This window comes from Calidris pugnax, unplaced genomic scaffold (assembly GCF_001431845.1).
Source record: "Calidris pugnax isolate Ruff unplaced genomic scaffold, ASM143184v1 scaffold134, whole genome shotgun sequence".
Taxonomy (NCBI): domain Eukaryota; kingdom Metazoa; phylum Chordata; class Aves; order Charadriiformes; family Scolopacidae; genus Calidris; species Calidris pugnax.
The window spans coordinates 1,618,210-1,643,596 of record NW_015090873.1 but is presented as its reverse complement, the minus strand read 5'-3'; the positions used below and the strand labels follow the sequence as shown (position 1 = coordinate 1,643,596).

The window sequence follows — 25,387 nt, the reverse complement described above, 5'->3', positions numbered from 1 at the left end:
GGAAAAATAGCAAAGCTTTTCAGCTGAGACAACCAGCACAGCTCCCCTCTTTTCTGTGGAGCTCTCCTGCCTTTGCCAGCTTCACAGCCACGTCCAGGCTGTCTCCAGTGTGCTTCTGATGAGACATTCAGGTAGAAACCCCACGGCTGTCACCCATCGCTGTTACCTCTTACGAAGGGGGTGGGTCATCCAGCCTTTTCCACGCAAGGGAAAAACTTGGAGGAGTAAGGAATTAGATCCCGAATGGGCCCTCATTGGAAAACTGGGAGGGGATGGAAAGCAGAGGAGGACTCTGCAAGGTGAGGAAAACAAGGAAATCCTTACATAGATACCTATTTTTAAAAAATATTTATTTATAGTGTGTAGCATAACTGACCAGACAAATCCAGGGGCATTAAGAACAAAAATAGAAGATTATTATAGTGAATAATACAAATTGATAAAGTGAGTTCCGTGGAGTAGAGGAGATCTGTACATCGAATCCAGAGGTCAGTAAATCCATGTAGTGAACAAGCACAGAGGCAGCACAGGACACACCGACAGCAGGGACCTGAACAAAATCCAGAGGAATTACATGGAACAGAAGAGTTTCTGCTGATTCTAATGGAGTAAGATTTCATTTTTGTTCTGTGATTCTGTCATAAATAATTTGCCACGGTCAAAGTGATGTAGCTGAACCTGATGCACAACGTCCAAGCATTAAACCAGGACCCATCTTGTGAAATGGTCCAAATAATGCATTGGATTCTGTCACCTTTGCTCGTATATTTACCCACAATTGTTCCTTGCTGACATTTTGAGACTCTTTTCATGATAACATCAAAAAAAAAAAATGTTAAGGACATCAAATAGACTGAAAATCTTGAAGCACCATGACATTAACTTCTTCAGCATGGTTTGCGTCCTCCATGACCTCAGCTTCTAATTTCTCAGTTTCTATCAGAAAAAGTGGAAAATGAAACAACTTCAGGAATGCCAATGCTGACGTTAACACAGGACGTGTGTCCAGTCCCACTGTGACAATCTCTTCCCACTTCTTTCTGTGCTGTTTATCTCCAGTACCTGGTGGTTTACGTTCAGAAGTTTTAGGTCTTATCACTTTGGTTGGTGATGACTGTGACCCCTTGGAAGGGCCTTCCATGGTTTTCCTTCCTTCCTTCCACCCCCTAACTGCGCTGTGACATAGTTACTTGGTTTTTCACTGTGCTTGGACTTAATCTTCACCTTCAGGACATTATTTTCTTCCATATCCTTCTGTACTCACCCAAAATTTGCCTCAACGTTTTATGTGTGAATGTATTTATCTGCCTTGTACTCTTCCTTTAAGACCCTAGTTTGACATCAATTTAAAACAACAGGTCTTGTAATTAGGTTGGACAACTGCAATCCAAAATTTTTCCTAGGCAAAACTCCAATGGAGTTAATTGGCTTCAGTGGGAGACTTGTCCGAGTGGGAAGGGCAGGATTTGGCCTCAACGAGACTATAAATTCCACTTTAAAACTCAGTAGTTGTTCAGAGGCTCGCTCCTGTGACAACATCACGCTTTGTGTTTCCTTTGCTGAATTCCTTCCCTAGTCGGAGCAGGAAAGCTTTCTGGCACCAAAACCAGATGATAATACCCTGGGCCATCTCCCAAACCCCTGCTAATGTCTTGTAGAAACCATCCTCATCTCCACTGCTCTCAGAGGGAGCGTAAAGCCTCCAAAACATCGGGTTTCTACGTTTTGTTAGGAAAAGCCAATTCTTTTCATGTAGGCAATAAACAGGCCCCGATAAGCAACTGTGACCCTGCCAAACTCACCAGTTGCTTTCGGTGATGTAATAAGTCCTTACACTTCCAATAAAGCCACACTGCAGCATTTAAGGTATTCTCCGCAGCGATGTAAGGAAGCAGGCTGCTCTACAACAACTGCTGAGGGAATTCTGCCCACTCAGCCCCAGCAGCACCACTTCATGACAGGCACTGGTTCAGGACTCCTGTCCCACCACTGTATGTTCCTCATCCTTCTCAGAAGCTGGAGTTCACACTCCTTTCTCAGTGTAATTCTCTTTGTGGCAAAACACAAACATTGTCCAAACATGGTCCCAAATATAAGTAAAAATTAAGCACAGCCTAGGTCAACAGACCATACGTGGATATTTTCACACTACCAGCCTCTCTAACAAAGTACTCCTCCAGCTTCTTGTAACTGCACAGAAAACACTTTAAGCTTCATATCTGAGATCCCAAACATTTCCCATTCTTTCACTGAATCACATCCCCCTTTGCCAAGGAAACCTTGAGAAAACAAGTCAGCCATGGAGAGCTTCCCGTAGGTCACCAAGTTCCTGCCTGAGCAGACTTAAGGGGAAAAGAGCCTTTCCCAACCAAAACCTCTGCAGCGGGTCTGTTTTAGCAGTGCTTCCCCTGGTCTCTGTCAAACTACTGGATTTAGTTCACCAGATGATCTCAGCTACTGTAGAACCACATGGAGAGCCTCTCACCACTAAAACTGATGACACAAATCATTTATGACCTGGAAATGAGACTGGTACCACCCTGTCTGAAAGGCCTGGGCTCTCTTTGGAAAGCCCCTGGACTAAAAACGCCGCTGTGCCCTGCACGTAAAACTGATGACACAAATCATTTATGACCTTGTGAGCTAAATGCGTCTGGAAATGAGACTGGTACCACCCTGTCTAAAAGGCCTGGGCTCTCTTTGGAAAGCCTCTGGACTAAAAACACTGCTGTGCCCTGCACTAGTGTCAGCTCAAAAGTGCAATGGTAGGAGAGAGGCACTTTTGGTGAGAGGAGCTGATAAAACACCCACCGTTCCTCCACTTCTTACAGCATAAACAACGGTACGTGGCCTAAGTCACACACTACATCCAAGTTTGGCTCTAGACAATGTGACTCCCCATTTTCAAAAAGAACAGGGATGGAAATGCAGACCCTGATATCAAAAGACCACACAGCATCAAGGATGTGACGTTCCCAACCAGCCTCATGTGCCCCCGATGCCCAGGAACGTGCAGAGAACACAGATGGGACCCACAAAGCAGAATGGAGCAGAGTCACTCCCGAGCGGAGAGTCAGCCAGTGCCCCTGCCTGAGACAAGCTCACAGGAAGGGAACACACCAGAATAATTTTGAATCTACTGGGCTGTAGACGTGTCAGGAGCAGGGGGTGTTCAGCAGTTTTGAAGACCAATAAAAAGTGCAAAAGAACCCGGGAAACGACCCAATTTTCATTCGCTACCTTCCCTCCCCACCGCACCTTCTGTTCTAAAACTGGGCCAAAATGGCTGAGATGAAAGACATTTGTGAAACCTGGAGCAAAATGGGGAATTGGGGCTGCGTTTTGCTATTTTAACAGTGAATTTTTTTTGACAGGTAAATCTTAGAACACAATATTTGAGCTACCGTACAGCGTATTTTGGAGAAAGACTATACTTCCGCAGTGAAGTCAGCTCTTCACAAGCAAATAATTTGACTTCCTCCAAGTCAGCTTTCACTGGCCTCCAGGAAATGAAATCTAACTCAAAAAATAGCCACTTTGATGAGGGCTTAAACTGACAAGTAAAGAGTAAAATGCCAGTCACTGCGCTCCATTGTCAAATTTTTCCCACATTGAGTAATTTTGGCTGCTAACAGAGTTCGCGCTACCTACCTACCTACCACAAAACAGCTGTGAATTGACCCGCTTGGGGAAATTTGTCTTACAGCAGGTTGAAAACCAACTTTAGAATCAAGGGGACACTAAACGATCTGATGATCCTGAGCTTTGACCTTGCGGAGCGCTGTCGGAGCGGAACAGTCGGCGCGTCCAAACGCCTTTCCAAACACTTCGACACGATTCGGAAAGTGGGTCATTAACACATTTTGTCAAGTTATGCAATTTTTCCCTCCCCTCTAAACTGGGCTTCTTTCCAGGTCCAGTAGCCAACAATAAATCAATCACAGTCTCTCATAAGCCTTTTGACTTCAATTCTATCCTGTAGGTTGGGTTGAAAACAGAGCAGAAATCGCTGCAGGAGGTGAGGCAGGAGGGGGCTAGTGGTGGCTGCTGTTAAGGAGATGTTTGCTTGACCCACAGCCGTTCTTGTTGCCATTCTTTGTGGACTCCTCTTCATTATCTGTAACTGAATCTTCCTCCTCTTCATCGCTCCGGTCATCTTTCAAGTCCTAGGAAATAGAAAGCGCCGTGAGCATATTCTATACTTGTAGCATTTACTATCAGATCTACCAGATTTATCTTACTAGATAAACCAGATTTATTTTACTATCAGTTACCAAATGGCTTTTATCAGTGCAGTTCAGACCTTCCAAAAATGGGTGCCAGACAAGCAAGTAAGTTATTTTTAACACAAACTGGGTATCTGGATCTTTGCAATGGCTTTGAAAAAAATTAGCCAATTAATGTCATTAGTCAGGTGCCCCCATTTGTAATTGCAAGATGAAAAGACGGCGCACAGAAATTCCAGAAAATGAATTCCCTTCTAGGAAATTCCCCACCATGAAGCAGAGAAGAGTATTTTAGGGTCGGTAAATCTCTCTGTGCAAAGTTAATACCGGGAGATGCTGGCACAACTAGTCACTGTTTAGTTTACACCTGCCAGAAGCAGGCAGCCTCTCAACTCCTGCGTTTGGGAGAGCCTATTCATCATATTTAGCTTTTATACAATATTCTTTTCATCTCCCCCAGGCTTCTCAATCGTTAATTAACCGCACAGCACCCAGGGATTCCTAGTAACGCTTTACAGGGGAAAGCAGAAAGTAGAAAGGAGAGGTCAAATGACTGGGCTACGGTCACGGAATAAATTTTGTCTTAAGAACATAAGGTTCTGGAAGATTGAAGTGTTTTTAACTGGTCTCTCATTGGATGTCAGGCTCCATTTTTGGGGAAGGGGTGTTTCTGGGGGGCAGTTTTGATAGTCCAGTGTATTTAGAGCTCCCCTGTCATTTGTTCCCTTTAGCACATGGGGGTTTTTTGCTGAGGCAAATGGAGGGCACAGGAGCTTTGTCCTCAGAGGATGCTGTGACGCAGGGATGTTGTTCCTGCAGGACTGGCTGCTGAGGGAGACCCGAGGCTTCTCTTTGTAACAGAGTAAGTTGCCTCCAAAGGAGGGTGCTGGAGCTGGCGGGCACATTAGCCCTTGTGCAGACATCTGCTGCCTGCACAGCCCCACCGAGGGCCGCTCCATCACGGATCAATTTCTTCTCCTTCCCATCTGGTTGGACCTCAACTCTAAACTGGCAGAGACTGAACGTTCTTCCTGCTCCCCGAGTGATGCGCCAAGGTGAGAGATGATGCACAGAAAGGAGAAGCAAGAGAAGTTGTTCCTGCCCATCCTGCATCTGCTCCCAGAATGAACTAACAATTTCATTTTCTGAGCCTGCTGGGCCAAGGTCTTTCTTAAGCACCAGATTCATACAGAGAAAATAAATGACAGCTCAGTAATAACTCACCCAATTGCAATCTCATATCCCTTTATATATTGCATTTCTAGTAAAACGTATAGGGCTAGAAAGAAAATTAAAGCCTAAACTCTGTCTCATCATATAAACTTCCTGGAGATTTTCTTTTGCCTTTTCCCTAACAACATACAAAGGGTATCAAAACAAACAAATCTTACTGTAAATACTGTAAAATAAACTTGGCATGCCATCAGTTAGAGAAAAGGAAAGACAGCCTTTCCCACACAAACAATTTATGAGGCTCTGCTTCTTTCAGATCACCTCTCGCTCCTGGTAGTTTTGTGATTTGTATTTGCAGTAAAAGACAAACGTTGAGGGTGTGCGGGGGGAGCCTCGTTCCTTTCCTGCCACCAGAATTCCAGTCCTGTTTCTTATAGGAATGAGCTGGCATTTCCAGCACGGAACTGGAAACTCGGATAGGATTTGCTTCCCAGTTTTAATGCTGTCAAGATGATGCTCTGATTAAAGGCAGTAGATGTAGTAATTAAAAAACACATAAATGTTATTTCCAGTACGCTGGAAATCCCTGCATTTGAAATAATGTCTTACATATTTCAAAGCAGCAGGAATTCAATTGCTTTGTAGTCTGAAGCAACCATTGCAAATTTGCTTAATTCTGGGACAGAGTAGTACTTCTGAAACCCTGATATTAATCAAGGAAAAAATGCTGCTAAATCAAATCTAAGATTTTATTATATTTTTAATCACGAACCTGGTTCCTGACCAAGTGCCTCTACAAATTCCTGCTTTGCAAGAGCCTGGCCATTTTTGTCTCACTTGTTTAAGTGACAGAAATACAACAGAAGTCACAACAGAACAGAACTTTAAATAGCAATAGCTTCATCTGTAACTAGAAAACCAAACAAAACTATCTTGGCAAACTGTTTAACAAACTATTATAAATACATTAAGATATCGTAAGTGAAGTTTGTGCCTCTTACCTTCGACCTTCTAAAATAACAAAAAAAATGTAACATTTAGAGGATTTTCCCCGCTTTAATACCAAGATGTTTTCTCTGAGCTCCTCACGTTATATATTATAGTTGTGTTTTCCAACTCAAAGGCTCTGCTCTCACTGTCCCTGAGCAACACCAGATGAATATACTATCAGAAACACAAGAGCTGGCAAACTGTAAATACCACAACTGAGGCCATCATTAATACTCGATGCTTTGGTTTAATGGCATCAACTGCATTTATTATACTTCAGATGGCTGAGGGTAACAGACAAAACGGATGTGTATATTTTATGTTCTGGATGACTAACCAATTTAATCTTTCTAAATGGATGAATGGTTTCAAGGTTTATGAGAAGCAACACTAATGCTATAAAGTCTGCAAGAGAGCCATTTGTAGTGAAGCCAAAGCCGCAAACTTTTATAATCTTTTTTCCTTTTGTTTAACCCTTCCACCTGCTGCTCAGTCTGCCTCTTTTAGTTAAATGAACCGTATTTGTTAAGGTAGTTTTGGCTTCTTGCATTTCACTGCTGTTAGAATGCGTATCATTCGAGTCATTAGCACCACATCTTATTATATGAACAGAAGAGGACCTTCCAAGAGACTTCACCAAGGAAAAGGACTCCTTGAAATCAAGAGACTAGCAAACTTCACAGGCCACTTCCCAGCCTCGTGTAAGCAGAAAAACATTGGTCAAATCTCCATCTAAACTAACAAAGAATTTACTCCTAATTGTGCATATTTGTCTCTCAATAAAGCACTCAGAAATCACTTCCCTCTTGACAGGCTCTTGGCACTGCACTGTGTCAGCTACAGCTGAGGAGAGCATCGGGAGAGGGACACGGCTGTGCTGGAAAACAGATGGAAGTGTGGGTTTTCTGTTCCTACGTTTTGGTGATACCATCTGAAGCTCACTGGTGGAGAAGTGGGACTGGGCAGACACCACCCTTTGCTCCTGCTCCCCTTTACTGGGCACACAGCACCATGTTGAGGTGGTCGTGCAGCCACAGCTTCGTACCTGCTGCACAGTAGTTAAAGTGGAAAGTGTAAGAGCTGAGGGAAAGCCAGCGCCAAACAGTATGAAAAACAAAAAAAAAAAATAAAAATACATTGTAGTAACATGGATTGATCCTGTGAGGAAGCCTTAGCAACAGGCCTTCTGCTTTCTCAGAAGGGGAAGGGCACTTGCCCACAAATGTGTCGTTGGGTCAATTGGACTTGCAGATCATCCAGTCAAGCTCTCAGAACATGAGCTGTCACTATAATGACACGCTCCAAACCAGAAACAGTCACGGAGAAAAAAGAAAAGAATCAAGAATCTGGCTGAGAGACACCTGAGCAGAAGGTGTTTCTGCAGTGAAGTTTGGTTGCTACAACAGTTTTTTCCTGAATCAGCTTCCAATCCAGCTTCCCCCTGCCAAAGGCACACGCTTTTTAAGAGGCATGCACTAACTTCAGTTGGCATGACTGGGTGAAGGAAAGAGGATGATACAGGCTCCCTGTGCCTTTCCACAGGCAGAACTAGGCAAGGGCAGTCCATACCAGTTCAGGTTCTCTCTTGCTGGTGTAACCATGTCCGTGGTGGGGGTGGGAGATGTCCCAGGCCCAACGTAGCTGGTGGGGTCAACACTGACTTGAGATTTCTCAGCAGTGGAAGGAAATTTCAATTTTGCCCCTGCCTGGACAAGACTAAACCCAGTTACTGCTGGAAGCTGAGCTCCCTCCTCACAGACTGGTGACCAGCCTCCCCATCCCCACGTGCTGCAGCAGACCCAAACTGGGCACACTGGGACACTGAGTGGCCATCAACCAATTCATCACAGATTGACCCTGAGAAGGATGGACCTACACCCGAGATAAGCCAGGTCTTATGCCTACAAGGGAATAAGCTATTGTAATTAAGAGGTGTCCCAGAAGACTTATTTCTTCCCTTTTTTTCATATATGGGTTAGAGCTGCGTGGCTCTGCATAATCACTGAGCTCACAAGTAGCCTCTTGGATATCATGGGCACGATGGAAGCCACGTCTCTCCCATGAAGATGGTAGGGATCAAGAATATACATTTGGGTCTTTTAGGTTAAGCATAATTTACATGCACACAGTTAACAGAATTCCTTCCACCAGGTACACGTATATAAAGGCAATTCACAGCTGATTCTGGAATTCTAACTATGTGTTTTCTGATTTGGTGAAATTTTGAATTTTTATCCTTTAGTCAGAATATCCTGACTCTTAAATCCATCTTACATAAAAATCTGAATGTCCTAAATCTTATACCTTAATTCTACCTTAAGAATATTTTCATTTTAAAAAAGTATCTACAAACATATTGACTAGATCTTGATTTTTCAATGTAAAGACAATAAATTCCACAGCACCTGCACATATGGAAACAGCTTGCAGTACAAAGATGAAAGCCATTAGTCAGGTCAGCAACCACTGACTCAAATAAAAGAGATAATAAACAAGAGAGATAATAAAAAGTCAGTCCAAATAGATAGAAGGGGGTACTTTTCTAACAAATAATACTATAAAGTTGATGAATCTCCGAGTTCAACATGTTTAATTCAACATCAATAATTCAACTCAGCTGACATATGACTTAATACATCTTTACTTTCCTGTGGAGACTAAGCAATATACATTTGGATTCAAGCAAACTGTTCTATATTTTCAGCCTGGAAGATTTTATTGGAAAATATATTTCCCTTTTCAGCTTATACACACTATGTAACACAAATAACGTTGATCTTCAGTGGAAGATGTGCTGCTGGACTCTGCTTTCTGCAGTTTTTAAATGAAGATGCAGACTTTCTAGATTAATTGTATCAGAGGCCTTGTGGCCAAAACTCCTCTTATTTAATCTCTCACTTCTGTGTAATACTCATTCCCCAGGCTTTTCATTGAGAGTTTTCAGAAGGAACTCAAAAAGGAGGTGTGAAAAACAAATTAAAGGAAAGTTACACTAATTCCACAAATATTGAAAAGAATACTCTTGTAAAACTAGATTTTACTGTTAGAACACGTCCCTGATTTTGACTGAAGGAATAAATTTAACCTCAGAAAAATATCACTCATGTTGTCACTCAGCATAACACACCTGTAACTGGAGTTATAATACCCTGACTGTTCAGAGGGAATAAATCATTGTTTACGGTTAATCAGGTACTCTGTGGTTTCAATAAAGTCTGCTGGTTGCGTTATTGAAATCCACTAACTAAACCTTGCACTCAAGTGTATGTGGCTTTACGATAATGTCAAAAGCCCAGGAGGTACTGAGTGAGTCATAATGTCCCACTGCTTTTTGAATTATTCCAATTTTAAATCCACAGTTGGCAACGAAACAAAGAACAATATAATAGGCATTTGATGCTGTTCTCTATAGTGAACTTTTTTTTACCCTGGGACAGAACTTGCATTAAGCCGAGGAGTTCAGCGGTATGAACTTTTATCAGAACATGCACTTTTATTCCTTATAAATGCTTTTTTGGCTACAAAACAGCTGATCAGACACTCGGATTTTTTTCAGTGAGGTATGATACTGCACTTAAGATGAAAGTTTTGAAACAACACAGCTGCAAAGGAACATTCCTACAGGAGCCATATAGCACTATTAAACTAACCTGAAACCTCAAAGTATATAACCACGTAAACGACGGCTGATTCTATATAACGTGTCCATTAAGGTGCTCATTTCTTTACTTTCACTGTTGGGAGGGATTCCATTCCTTGTGTGATGTATCTAAAGGTTAGCTCCATACTTTAACATCATCAATTCAATTTTCAAGTCACATACCTAACAATTAATATCTTTTCATCTGACTTTATCACAGTACCTAAAATCCTTTTAATACAATATTTCTAAGCACCCTGATAGTGAGGCTGGAAACAGAAGGCTTTAAGTAGCACCTAATGAATAAAGTTTATTAAACAGTATTAGAAGTCCCTGAGACTTGTGTGCTTAAGACACTTGGTGGGGGACTTCACTTGGAGTTGAGCATTCTGGAAGTCAGACATTGTTCCCTAGGACTGCTCTGTAACCAACAGAAAGGGTCTCCCCAGAGGGTGACCTGCCCCACTGCTGCTGGGGTGACAACACTGGACACAGCCTGTGGAGACACCACTCTTCCTCCACGGGATGACGGAGGGACCCTTGAACTTGAGCGAGGCACAGCTGAATTGACCAGAGACAAACCTTCCCCTCCCGTGCCTCCTGCCCATCACAGCCTGATGGCACTGATGGACCCATCAGGTTGGTTTCCTTGCTTTCTGATGATGGGAACTCTGCACCACGCTGTGCCTGCTCCACAGTTACTAGAATTGTGTTACGGAGGACAGGCTGCTCATTTCTTTGCATATAATGATTATGGAGCACTCCCAGGTCCTCCTAGGAAAACATTTTCTTTAAGTAGAAGACAAGACAATTTCCATTCTCTATTAATATTAATCTATCCTTAACTAGCTATATTTCAAGTTTTGGGTTTTTTTTAATCCATTCAGCAGATTGCAGTATTGTGAACATTACTCACCACGTAACAAAGTCACTAGTCAAACCCCTGCAGCATATATTAAAAATAGTAAATGAAGGCATCAAAAGTTCTGTAGAAGGCCTAGGGTTTGCTCTGTGAATTGATTTTTGGCAATTGAAAAAATACATACATATGCATGCTATTTTATATATATAATTTTTGTATAGATGCATATATAAAACTAGCAAAAAATTGAACATTTTTAAGTATCCTGCTCAAAAATGAAAAGGTATGAGCAGTTAATAAGAGAAGCCAGGAAAACTGTAAGCAAATGCCCTTCTGAACAACAAGGTAAATCAATTAATCTTAAAGCAAAAACTCTACTGACATTGGTCTTTTCTCTGAATTAGGGACTTTCACATGAAAAGAGTCACTTAGACCAGGGATCTGCTAAAAGTGGAGCTGCCTTGTGTCAGCCATACACACAGAGAGAGGGGTGGGGGTGCTTCTTTGGCCAGATCCATTGCTGGTGAAAACTAACACAACCCCATTGGCTTCAAGTCCAGCCATGCTCATTTCTACCAGCTGAGAACCTGGTCCTCTATCAACCCTGCAGATTCTGCTGAACCAGCCAGGGCAGGAAGCTTCACTTTCAGAATTACAGAGAGTTTTGATTTCTTATTTTTAGAGGCAGTGGTCATCTGCAGCTCCCACGGAAGTCAAACCCAGCAGCTCTGGAACCAGCAGACTTTTATTGCAGAAGAGCCCTGCACAGCCCCATTTATGGCACAGCTAACACAAGGGAGGCAGAGGGAGCACCCACACACCCAATTTGTTGGACTATGGCCAGAGAGGACTGAGTCTGCTCTTGGGTAGTCCTGTGTGTGTGTAACAGGGCTGTGAGATGGTACTTTGTCCTAATGCTCCTGTGCCACTGTGTTCTTGAGCCCATCTATTCCAATCAAATGCCCAGAAATTATTTTCTTCAGTTTCTCATTAGTTTAATTCTCCATAATGGTCACAACAGTCCTTAACTTATGTTTTTCTAAACTTTATCTGATTTTTATATAATATTCACGTGAAAGGTGTTGTGGAATTATGGGCATTCTAAACAGAGTTTATTAAAAAAAAAGTGAAGAACATTGTTGCTGTTTTGAAATCTGAGAAGTGGATTTTTTAGCATGTAGTAAAACACAGAATCACAGAGACATTGTTGCTGTTTTGAAATCTGAGAAGTGTATTTTTTAGCATGTAGTAAAACATAGAATCACAGAATGGTTTGGGTTGGAAGGGACCTTAAAGATCATCGAGTTCCAGCCCCCTGCCACGGGCAGGGACACCTCCCACCAGACCAGGTTGCTCAAAGCCCCATCCACCATAACTCCCTGGAAGTCATTGCTCAGCTGCTGACCCCTTTCATAACCTGGAGTAAAAAGTAAAGATTTAAATATCAATCTGCCTTTTAACTCACAGTGCAGGAAATGAACTGGTTGAGGCAGAGGAGACCAGACAGCGCTCTTGGATTGGCACATAATATTTGTGCAGTAGAGAAGAACTGGTGGCTTTTCCTCTCCTACAGACTCCTCAGATCTACACACTGATAATATACATTACTGAGGTCAAATCCCCAGTAAGGGGGGGACTCCAGAGCTCCCCAGCGTTGCATACAGCAGCTTTTCTCCTTTGTGTCTATCACTGAAGCACCAGCCAGCAAACCTCTTACTCTTTCACGCTTTCTCCTGCCTGCCTCTCACCCCTCCTCCAGCAGATGGATTTGGCAGCACCAAGTGAGACATGTAGCCAGGCCTTGGGCTTCGCTAGATTGCTGTAGCAGAATGGGAAATATGCAGATGAAAGAAAGTCGTAACAGGAAGTAATTTCCCTTTACTAAGGCATGAGCCTTCAACACTGCTGACCTGGCTGGCTACCTCCCATCTCCAGGCTATTAAAAAGCTCATGTCCCAAAGGCAGTAATTTGGATCAACTGGGAAGGTTCCCAGATAGACTAGTTTTCATCTCTAAGAGGGAAAACTTCCAATTGTCCTATTTTGTTCCCCTAATAAGCTATCCTCATGAGAAAATCTGCTGCAAATATTTAATCTGTTGAGAACTAACAGATTCAACTTCTCCATAACCCATTTTCCTTTAAAACAGGGAAAAGGGAACTCCTGCTAATCCAGTTCAATCTCTCTTGTGTTTGTGCTGAACCTTCACTCCGAGAATTCAAACTCTGAAGCGGGACATCAAGGTGCACTGGCCCTTCCCAGTCTAGAAAGTAACCACAAAGTCTCCGGCAAAAGCTTTTCCACAATTTCCCAGTCCCAGAGAGTCTTGACATCGTAACTAACTAGATTATTGTTATCCTCTAAAATATATTGCTGCTTTCAAAATGACTACTTGGCATTAAGGCAAGCATGCCTGTTTGACTGATAGCCAATGGCACAGCACAGGCTTAACAAGATACATGAGAAAAACAAACAAGCAAACAACTTAAATGCCTAGAGCTCAGGAAACTAAACCCTGTCCCACGTTTAACTCCTGTAGAATGACATTTTTCTGAAATTAATGACTTCTCATCGAATGTTTTAATTCTCATTAAATTTAATTTTCTGATTATAGATGTCCTGAAAATAGATATTTATTTTTTTTTACTGCTTCAGAAAGAAGACAATTGACACTCAGGCACGTGAGCACTGGATCCAATTCTATTTGCCACAAGAGAGATTTAAACGTAACCTCTCAAGAGGCCATTCTACTTTCCATGTTACATTGAGCTTTCTGGCTCTCTGTAGTTTTAAAAGTAAGATTTCTGTTTAGGATTAAACATCTCAAGTTCTTGCACAGTTCAGGGAGAAAGTCGGTGCTGCCTCAGCTGTCGAACAGCGAAGCGTTGGCACTCACAGCACTGCGGGGTGAACAGAGACTGAAGAGTGACTCCTGTTTAATAAAGGTTAAACCAATAGATTTTAACCACTGCGGATCCATAGTCTAATTTTAAAGGCTATAGATCTGACTCTAAAGGTAACTAAGGAAAGCAAACGGGGCTTAAGTCTGTCATACAGGATCTGTACTTCCATGGGAAAACATTTAGGGAACTGCAAACCAAAAAAATCCCATTGCTTTAAACAACGTGCTGTGGGCCCGCGTTTCATGAACAAGAAAATTCTCACCCACGTTCAGCACTGAAATTCCATACTCCCAGGGCCCACGTGATTACAAAATACATATAAGATTCAAACGAATTATTAAAATTAGAAGTTCTGCTTGATGCAAGCAGATGAAGCACAAAAAAGTAAGAGGAAAAATTATAAAAGGATTCCAGGGAAGGAAAGTTCTGCAGAAGTTGAGGTGAACCTGAATAGACTCAGACTTATAAACTCAGCTCAAGGCATCGGTCAGGAGCAGGTAGTACAGTCTCTGGGAATCGTGTAACTTAAAAACTTACAGAAAGGGTTATAGCAAATCTTTAAAGAGATAAATTCAAAACAAGATAGAAAGTAACATAGGCCAGCACCTCTGCAGGTGTAAAGAATCATTACTCTTCAATGTAAGTAGTGAGGGCATGTTTTATAAGAGTATATTATGTCTTGCCTACTCATCAATATTCAAACAAGCGTTCTACTCCATGGACACACTTTTAGGGGTACAGTTTTAGTAGTGTCTCTGCTTTTGTTACTGGCAAGAACAGTTTTAGTAGTGTCTCTGCTTTTGTTACAGGCAAGAGAGTAACTGATTTCAGGAGTCTTTATACAGCTAACCACTTCCATGGCAAGGACTTCACTGGCATCCCAGTACGAGTACGTAAGAAAGAATGAAGGAGAGAAAGTTAACAGGAACTGGCAGAGATTTCTCAGTGTGAGAACAATCCTCAGACAGCACAAAATGCTGAAGTACAAGAACGATTGCTGGAAACGGCAGAAGTATCATAACAAGTATTTCACAGCTCTCATTTCAACCCCAAAATAGTATTTTCTTATCGTTTTCAGCTACCCCTACTCTGTCATCAGTCATTCTTTGAACGCTAAGTCTCACTGTTCCCTTGGGAATTTGGACCAAATAAGGAATGAACAAACCATGGACAAGGATACGCCCAACTAAAATCTTTAAAAAGCCTGGTTACTGAGTACAAAATACCGAAGGAACATTGAAGATAAAAAAATTAGCTGGTGTCACCTATGTAAGAGTAACAAGTCCAAAAGCCTGCTCTACAGCATTGCAGGGTCTTTTCTGCTTCAGGAAGAGGAAAGAACCGCAGTGAATCAAATAAAATTGCAGCTGGTGACTCCTAATTAATTAGAGATCTAAATAATAACAGTAAGAAGCTCATTGCCTTACTTAAAGGGAGTCTGACAGTGACAAAACAATTAAAAGAGAAAGAAAACATATTCCTGGTCACATTAGAGTCTGTTAAAAACCTGCCATTACCTTCTGCCGTTGATGGACTTTGCATCAGCCCTGAAGTATCTGAGTCATGTGGACATCATGCCCATTTCCTACAACTTACACATATTTTTCAAGATTTTAAGCACTGTAGTCTCAAAACTTTAACTCAGTGTGTAATGGTTTTAACATATATTTTACATCTTAATTTGTCATAATAATGTGGCTATAAGCTGCTGTCATTCGCTCCCTTTTTCTGACCTTGGAAGTAAAATGTTTAATCTCCATGGGATTTTCCTGGCGAGATATTTTAAATCAGTGCACATGTACATACTTCTCTATATGTTTTTTCAATTTTCCTAAAATATTCTCATATGTGCAGACATGATGACTAGACATGTTTCAGTGGTGCTTGAAACTTGATACAAGTGGGTAATTTAACCATGTAATTGAACAATATTACAGAAACACAAGGAGTTTCCTAGCAACAAAAGGCCTTGGACATCAAGATGGCAGCCAACAGCCAACATTGCTATCGCCTGACCTAACTTGAAAAGAAATTACACCGAAAAACATCCTTCTTCCTCTTGCAGCAGAGCTGATCTAATATACATGGCTACAGGTCTGACCTTGAAGGGCTTTTCTTACATGCATATGCCTCACTTGTACACCCTTCATGACAAGGGTCACAAAATGTCACGAGGAAGGACATTTGGGTTTCTTTGGGGGTATTTTTTTTGTTTTCAAGAAGAACAATCTTTGATTTGAAAAATGTAATAGTCCTGTCCTCTCAAGTTTACCCCCCATAGAAACTAAAAAACTTCATAATACAAAGTAGCTGAGCACAGCTTAGCATGTCCATGCAGATTTCCTCCTTGTTAGGGCATTTCTGGAGGACTGGGCCAGGGAGAAGGTGGCCCAAGTCCCCTGAGTCTCAAGACCAGTGCTGCTCTGTGCCACCAGCTCCAGAGACAGAGACTCTGAGGGACATCTCCTCCCCTTCTTTCCTTTATCCTCATTTTTATTCATCTCTGGCTGCAGTATTTGGGAGGAGGGAAATAGCAAGATTTTTAGTCCAAGTTCTTTTTTGCTGAAGCCAGTCAGCCAGTTGAGAAGTTATCCCAGAGAACTGGGGATAACTGTCCCCTTTATTAGTGCAGAGGAGAAGTGACATCCGAGATGAAGAGCTCCTGACGAGCCAGTCTCAGACAAAAAGCATCTCTTCCTGAGGGGAAAGAGTAAAGCATGGAAGAAGCTACCAACTCAGGAGGCTGCAGGACTCAATGTCATTTCTGTATGAACTCCTGCCTAACAAAGCCTCCTGCCACAATCTGAAGAGCATTAGAATCTAGACCCACAGCTGTGACACAGCTCTGTGTCACCCTTTGAAAAGGGGACTTAGTGAGTCTTCCTAGAGACTTGGGTCCCAAGTTCCCTACCAAGTCCCATGTTTCATGTCTGACCTAGACAAATCCTTTAACCTGTCCTTCGACACGGGACAAAAGCACTTCCCACTAAGAATAAACACATTTAAGCCCATTAACTTTCAGGCAGTACAATGCCATGGTCCAGAAGGTTACACTCAGAGGAGACACCTTCCCCTGGAAGGATGGTAGGAGGTGTTAACTGCTGCTGCCGACCCCACCAACACAGGGTGGATCAAGGCAACAAAGAGCACTGAAAAAATTCCTTACACCCTTGCTATGTTCAGAGCTTCCCTCAGTTAAACAACAACATCAGTCCCTATTCCCAGCTACAGCATGACTTCATTTTTCCATCTGAAGTAGCTAACTCGCTTCAAGAAAAATGTCAGAAATTGCCTGTTTTCTGAATGAAAAATGAAAAGTCTCGGGCAGAGAAACAGAACCCTCCTAACACAGGGATGATGGTTGACTGGTATTTCACTAAAATAGCAACAGCTATTTGTGTGGAGTATGTCTATAACAAATATGTCGGTACAAAAATGCTGCCTTGCAAACACCATTCTTTTCAGTGTTGCCTTTACAGCTTTGGAGGCACTGGCTGCTTTCGCAGCCAAGTTTGCCACCGCTATGGAAAACAGGCCGCAGATGCAAGCCAGCTGAAGTCATACACACTGAAAAGGGCTAGGGCTGCTGCTGCTACCACTGTAAAAATGTTATTTGGAAACCGTCTTCTCAGAGAGCTGTATAAGGAATCAAAAATCCAGGGTAGGGATGCAGGCTCGATGCTTTTCCATTTTTTAGCAATGACTAATATAAAAAAAAAAGCTCTTATCTCAAAATAAAACATTTCTGCCCTTTACAAAGGCATAAGCAGGCAGAGTAGAATGGCCTTATATAGCCGGCCTAGTCATGTCGTCTTCACCACTGGATCCGAAGACCTTCTTGCATTGTACTCATAACCTCAACCAACGTGGGTGAAAACTATGCCAAAGCCTTCCTCTTCCTCAGCTGGAAGGCAGAGGGATGTCCCTTTGGATTTCACCAGAAGAGTTGTGTGAGAACATCACAGAGCCAAGGCCAAAAAATCAAAACAGAAAGTGAGAAGTAAAACACTTCAACACTCAGCAAGTCAGGCCAGAAATAATTGTGCAATTAATCTAACAGAGATAAGTGACATGCAAGAAATACAAGCTTTTCAGCGTCTAAGAGAATATAGAAGCATGTTTTAGAAGCAGAACAACGCAAGTCAATCCTTCAACAGATTTGTCCCTTATATACAGCTGTTTTCTGTCTAACAAGGGTTGAGTTTGTAACTGCAGTTTTCTTCTAGAGAAGACATTGGGTCTCCCTATGATACCCAGCTGTCTATTCGCATAAGATTTGAAGGAATCCAATAATCCAAGAATTATAGGATGGTTTCTGTTATGAAACAACAATTAAGACAGGTAGAAAAGATTATTTCTATTTCCTTAAGATGCTCCACAGCATTAACTGCTTCAGATAAAAGGACAAAGTCAACTCAATTAAGTTTGTGCATCCTGATTCTCAAAAAAAAAATACCATTTTTCAATAGCAAAACTTAAATTTCACCTGAACTAGCAAAACATACCTGTCAATGCTTGTGCCAAATCTAAACACATATTCTCCAAAGTCCTTTTCTAAATGCTTTTTGCTAAATGTTTTATCAATGCTGCACCCCACTGCACAATTCATGACAAGAGACCTTGTGAAAGTGTTACTCCTTCAGGCAATGGAGCAAGACCTAGATTGCAGCAAAGTTTTCTTTATAGCTTTTTTCTCACATGAATTTTCTCTCCAAAGTAAAAGCCGATTATGGCAGCACTGCTTCTCTACTCCAGCTGAATATGACAGAATTTCATGGTGTCATAATGACCATTTATTCATAACTAGATCAGCTTCACTCAGTTTTCTTAATCCAAAAGCAATGTTCAAGTATAGCTGACCTTGGATGTAGACAAACCTGTAGAACTTTGACTACAAGTTTTCTGTAGTATTTAAAGTTCTCATCACTCACCCCTCATCTCTTTTTTTGATGTGTCACCTACACAGTCCAGTGAGAAAAGATTGCTTTCACTCAGGAATTTCTAAATAATTCCACACCATCTTAGGGCTTCATTTTTTGGGAGACCTCATTTCTCATTTATTAGCAGAGTAAAACAGCAGATACAGGCAAAAAAAGGCTCCACCTGAAGCTTTAATATTCTGATCTATGACCTCAGGTGTGACAACGAGAGGTAGAAAGCACATTTCTATACTTTGTAGACCCATATCAAAAGTGTTGACTCAAAAGTTTCAGGAAAACAGTAAAAAACGCCAAGTAAATCCATTGGAGGTAATGGGATCTGTATGATACTTCACACATTGCTTACCTTTAAGAAAATGAACCTTCTCAAAATCTTGAAAATTAAGTAGCCCCAATATAAATGCAAGCCTTGAAGGACCAATAGCTGTCCATTGAATAAAAAGTACGCTATGACAGGAGTCGTGGAGTAGTATGTAGGCTGATACAACGTGGCACGAAGAATCCTAAAAAAAAAAAATAAAGGTCACTGTTATGGTGCAAGATTTCTTCTCTATGCTATTTACAACTATTTGTAATTTCACATTCCAAACTGATTAACTATTTCCACAAAATATTAAAAAGCTCTGAAAAGATGACAGATGAATTAACAAGCCCTGTCTTAACTAGATTACGCATCTCCATTGAAATACCGACTTCAGAAGATGAGAAATTTGAGTCTTGCATGAAAGTATTCTAAATAAGGTTAGAAAAAATCCCATTCTTTTTCATCTTGAGCTCTGTGTGGTCTAGATACTAAGCAACTCAGAGCTTGTCTATGCCATTTATTTTTTTAATGCAAATTCTTCCTAATCTGAAATCCACACTCCAGAGAAAATCCTACAGGCTTTGTAACAGGGGTTTTTGTTAATTAACATATGTTTTGTCCATCTTCTGACTTCACTACTTCTATATTATTTGAGGCTTTTTGAGTCCCTTTAATCTCATCACGTTTTGCTTCCAAGCTCAAGAACAAGAAACTCAGCGAAGCAAAATGATTGGACTAAACTTGTATAGTTAATCAAAAAATAACAAGAAAGTAAAAGACATCAGCATTTCTGAAAGAAAATACTACAGGAAATTAAAACCTCGTGTTGATCAATGTTCAGAACTATTAATTTAACCAGCTTGAGTCTCTAAGGGTTTGTCCACATCCAGGGAGGGGCATGAAAGCAAAACTAGAGCAAGTCAATGAAACCGTGAATGTGAAACACATTAAACACTTTTTAAAAGTTAAACATGTTTAGCATTAAGCACACTAAGTACCCATGTGGATACTCCAAAGCATCTTAAACCATAGCACTCCAAAAGCAATGTGAGTATTTAGTGAGTTATGAGAGATCACTTGTATAGTTAATCAAAAAATAACAAGAAAGTAAAAGACATCAGCATTTCTGAAAGAAAATACTACAGGAAATTAAAACCTCGTGTTGATCAATGTTCAGAACTATTAATTTAACCAGCTTGAGTCTCTAAGGGTTTGTCCACATCCAGGGAGGGGCATGAAAGCAAAACTAGAGCAAGTCAATGAAACCGTGAATGTGAAACACATTAAACACTTTTTAAAAGTTAAACATGTTTAGCATTAAGCACACTAAGTACCCATGTGGATACTCCAAAGCATCTTAAACCATAGCACTCCAAAAGCAATGTGAGTATTTAGTGAGTTATGATTTATTTGCATTGGCTCCATAAATCAACTGGTTCACCTTAACTTTTCTGAGTGCTCATCATGGAAGTGAGGTGAGGTACTTACTACTCAAGGACTAGGTAGCAAAAAGAAGGCACTACAAGAATTAACTACAATCATGTAGGAATTACACTGTACTCTGACTTTGTAAGTACAGCAGGAGGGACGGAATTAAGGGGAAAAATTATTTGTCCTAGTTCAGTAACTCAATCCCCTCAAAAATGCAGGAGCTACAGCATTTAACTAGAATTTGTGAAAATAAGTTTAAAAAAGGCTTTTATGCATTATTTAAGTTAGCATATTTTCAAGAGGATCAATTAAAAACTATTTTTACTTAAATTAAATTTCTAAATAAAATGATAGCTTTTGTTAACTCTTCTTGCTGGCCTTTAGTAGCCAACAATAACAGAAGTTCTGCTTCTGCTCCTTAAAGTACAATCCGTTCCTTTCTTTTTCCCATCACAACCAATACCAACCTCTCAATGAAAATGAGAATGAAATAAAAACATGTGACTACATTAAATCTTGCTTACCAGAAGGGGAACAGGATGATTCTTGTGATGAAGAATGCAATAGAAAAGATGATAAAGAGCATATTGCATGTTTTCTCCCAGTGAGCGTAATTAAACATTTTTGCCGCCTGCATTGAATAAAAACCATCAAACATATTACAAATATCATCTGAAAAAAGTTCCTTTCTGCATTTTCATAAACAAAGACTCATCTTCCACCTAAGCAGGAGGAAAACTTCCTCCCTGTTTGACAAGTAAAGCAATCATTTTACTGATACCTAATAAAGCAGTATCAAAACAGATTCTTTGTTTATATTTCTCCTTTCATCTTACAGGAATGGACTCTGTATCAAAGGCCTAGAGAACAGCTCTCCGATCAGAATATAAGTGTCACAAAAACACAAAGTACTCTCAAAAACAGAGGTCCATCCCTCGTGCCTGTACCAGATTCAAAACGGGCTGGATCACAGAGATGCTGCTGGCCACATCTGCGCGCCCAGGAGCAGCACTGACCCCTTATACACAGACACTCTGGTGCATTGTCTTACTGACCCTTCTGTGCCTAATTCAGCTTCTAGTGTCTCCTTTTCATGGATTCACGGATTCAACAGAGTTGGAAGGGACCTCTAGAGACCACCTAGTCCCACTCCCCTGCCAAAGCAGGATTGCCCAGAGCACATCACTCAGGACTGCATCAAGGTGGGTCTTGAAGATCTCCAGAGAAGGGGACTCCACACCCTCCCTGGGCAGCCTGTTCCAGGGCTCTGGCACCCTCACCGGAAATAAGTTCTTCCTCATATTTGAGTGGAACTTCCCATGGTCCAGCTTGTGCCCGTTGCCCCTTGTCCTGTCGCTGGGAACCACTGAAAAGAGTCCGGCTCCATCCTCCTTCAATCCACCCTTTAGGTACTTGTCAACATGAATGAGGTCTCCCCTCAGTCTTCTCTTCTCCAGACTAAAGAGCCCCAGCATTTTGAGCCTTTCCTTCGAAGGGGGGTGCTCTAATCCCTTAATCATCTTAGCTGCCCTACACTGGACTCTCTCCAGTAGTTCCCTGTCCCTTTTGAACTGGGTACCCAACTTCAGTTTCTGAGTGCTGTCCTACCACTTGTCATTTCAACTGTTTGTAAGGTCACACAATTAATTGGACTACAAAGCACTTCAGGATTAAAAGTAATCCAGCAAAACCCCCTGTGTGTACAAAATGTGGACCAATCCCAGCTGCATGACCCCACAGTTAGTTGTTCCAATACAACAGACTATCGTGAACAGAAATGAAGTATATTTAGCTCAGGGAAGGGTTTTTCCTTTCAGTCCAGGGAAAGAAAACTTTCTTCTGCCACTAGATACCTGTGGTATCTTGTTCAGGGACAGGTTGAGTGTCTCCAGCCAGAAGTGTATAGTGTATAATGTAGAGGTACCCCTTGGGTCAACACAGGTCTGTGAATGCTGACAAAATTAAGCCAGCTTGGAAAAGCAGCCAATATTTTGGCTGCTAAATTTGCTTGAGCATTGGTATCATGACTAACCATTCACAGGCCAGCCAACTTGATCTAATTTTAACAGTGAAACAAGAATAATCCAGGGAGGTAGCTGTATTCCCAGTCCCCGTTCTGTACTGAAGAACTTCCCTCCTGCTCTTTTCTCATAATGGATTCTGTAACAGAGTATCAGCTTAAATTATCTAGAAGCTCTTTTTTATCTTACAGTTTATGAATCTGTGAAGCCTTGTCTGTGTGGAGACAGGAAGGGATTGTATGAAACTTGTGGCAAAAAGATTAAAACGTCACTGAACATAACTTGGGCAAAAAACAGAAAAAAAAAATCAAAACCCCAAAATACCAACAAAACCCCCCAAAATAAATAAAAAAATAAAGAAAAGATGGAGGGCAGGGTTACCTCCAGCCAGAAGTCTGCAGTATCGTGCACAAACATCACCAGTGTTCCAAGACGCACGTAATTGCCACACCAAGAGCCACTCATCAACCCAATGGCTGCCAAGTGATGAACGACATGAGCCAGAAAATCCTGTGAAGAGAAGAAAAAAAAATAAAAAAAAAAAGAAGGTAGATCCAAGCAAGTAGAGCCCTTGAGGCTGTCTGAGCAAAGTGACAAGCAAGACTTGTCACAGGCAGAGGGATGCCCTGGCAGCCAGGAGAGCAGGGCTGCCTGCAGGTGTGCCAGGGATAGACTGATGCTGCCCTCATGTGGCTGCACCAAAGCCACTATCAGGACAGTGCTTTTCCTTAAAAACACTCCTTTTCCCCCACTCTCACAGAAACCAAGGTTCAAACTACAAACAAGCACAATCACTTGCCTTCCTTTTGTTGTCAATCCCAAGGGTAAATAAGAGAGACCAGTAAAAACTGATCTCAGCCATGTAGTACCAGTACTGGGATGGCAGCAGGGTCTGTAATGAAGAAAACCAGGGTTAACTGAGAATAGCAAAAAAATGAACGCCAAGTGAAATTACTACTTTTTTCCTTTCCTCACTTCTGCTCCTCTGCTGAGTCTTGCTTAAAAAATTAAACTAAACTAAACCCCTGTTCTGGGCTTCATTAAGAAGGATGTTCCGGGAGCCAAATATTTTAACCTTTACTCAGACCAAACTCGCAGTTTCTGCAGTTCCTCCCCCACCTCTGAATTTTAGCATGATTTTTTTTGTATGTTTCTGTCAGAGAAATACACGCAGAGTGCTTCTGCATTTAATTACAAACAACTGCAAATAAATGAAGGCCTCCATTTTGGTGAACAATTAACATTTTAAACATTCACACATCTCGTGACTAAAGTATCAGCTATTTATGCTAAAATTCTATGCATCTTCTCAGGGTTAGATGCTGAGCTTGGCTGCTCCCTTGGTTCAGTAAGCTTCCCAGGTGGCAGGAAGTAGGTTGGGTTATCAGATCCCACGGGGAAGAGAAGTTGGGAAAACTCAGCTGGGAGGAAAGATTCTTTTTTTTCCTTGGCTCCATAGCAGGAATATGAAGGCAGTGTGATGGGTCACAGATTAGTAAAAATAGGAGGGGGGAGCACATTAGAACCTCTGGCAGGTGGGCAAGAGGGCGGTTTGGAGTCATCTATTATGGGACTGTAAGTAAAATATTTTAGGAAGAAACAAGAGCCTCATGACCCATGGGAAAAACCAGAATATTGAGCAGAGATCCCCAGGGCAGAGACTCAGATGATGCCAAAGCAAATCAGTGCAGAGCTCCCTCCACCTGCACTGCTGAGCAACAGGGCCCAGCAGGCACACAGCACTTGGGCTGCTCGGCAGTAACCTTCTGCATAATGCTGTTGTGCAGTGCCCAGAGGCACCGTCAGGTCTGGTGCAAGCTGAGGGGTTCTGCACTGAAACCAGTAACACAGATAGCATCTACTGGGTGCAACTGGTAACCCGGAATGGGTGGAAATAAGAGTGGTCGGGCTGGAGGGCTGAGTTGCAGCACAGGCAGATCACGGAGAAGTCCTGCAACAGTCAGCAGGAGGTACCAGAGACGGGCAGAAGGCTTTGGTGCCACACCTCTCTAGGTGTGCCCCTTGGGAGGGAGAGTTCTGCGGATTACCCCTTCCAATGGGGAAAGACCTGGAATGCCCCAAGGCCAACGGCCCAGTGCCAAAATGCTCACCTGAAATGGATAGCCAACCCACGTCTGCCAGATGTCGTAAAACCAAGGTTTCTGGGGAAGACAGATGATTCAGAGACTCATCAGCTGAGCAACAATAAGTCATCTTAACTCAAAATCTTCAATACTTAAAATTTCTCTAAGTGAAGCAAGCTAAGAAGCTGTAAGTCTTGATAACTGTTCCCCACCAATTTCTAAAAGGATCTTACATCCCAGATTTATTATATTCGTCCCAATTTTTTGGCTTCTTTTCAGGACACCTGAAACATTCCAGTTCATCATTTCACCATCAAAAGCAGTGGGTGTGTGTTTTATTACTGCAATTACTCAAGACATGTTGCCACAGTGATTAGATTTTGCTGTGTTTACCAGCCACATAACGCCACTGCTTCATGATGATAAACAGCATTTGGGGAGAAGAGCCAGATGAAGGTAGACACACTGAGAACTGCTCTGCTGCTCAGGAGAAGCATTAATGACACCCCAGGCAGCGCTCACATAGTTACAAAGCAGCACTCTCTCTGTTATTCCCAACTTCTGACTCAGCAGCAACACCTCAATAAATAGCTGTGAAACACACCGTTGTTGTGACCCCCAAAAATGCTGCCGGAAAAGGATTATGGCCTCCTTTGAGAAAAACACAGCCATGTAAGGCATTTGTTGGTGTTAACAAGGCATGTTGTAAAGACATGTGTGTGACTTCTTAAAACTTTCGTTAAATATACTGATTACTCAAATTATTTTATCACTGAAGTTCAAAAGATAATTTGAAGTTAGGTAAATCCTCAGC

The 25,387-nt window shown here is 41.7% G+C and overlaps 1 protein-coding gene across 1 annotated transcript in view; it reads right to left on the bottom strand.

The window, feature by feature from the left end:
- Nucleotides 1-333: 333 nt before the first annotated feature.
- CERS3 (ceramide synthase 3) overlaps nt 334-25,387 on the bottom strand; it is a 50,020-nt gene continuing 24,966 nt past the window's right edge. Inside the window, exons 6-12 of the mRNA XM_014946095.1 lie at nt 24,601-24,651; nt 23,289-23,381; nt 22,871-22,999; nt 20,993-21,099; nt 19,080-19,236; nt 2,636-4,166; nt 334-2,517 (exon numbers count right to left, since the gene is read on the bottom strand). Of these exons, the coding sequence (XP_014801581.1) occupies nt 4,035-4,166; nt 19,080-19,236; nt 20,993-21,099; nt 22,871-22,999; nt 23,289-23,381; nt 24,601-24,651 (669 nt within the window). The 3' untranslated portion in view covers nt 334-2,517; nt 2,636-4,034. The remainder of the gene's footprint in view (nt 2,518-2,635; nt 4,167-19,079; nt 19,237-20,992; nt 21,100-22,870; nt 23,000-23,288; nt 23,382-24,600; nt 24,652-25,387) is intronic.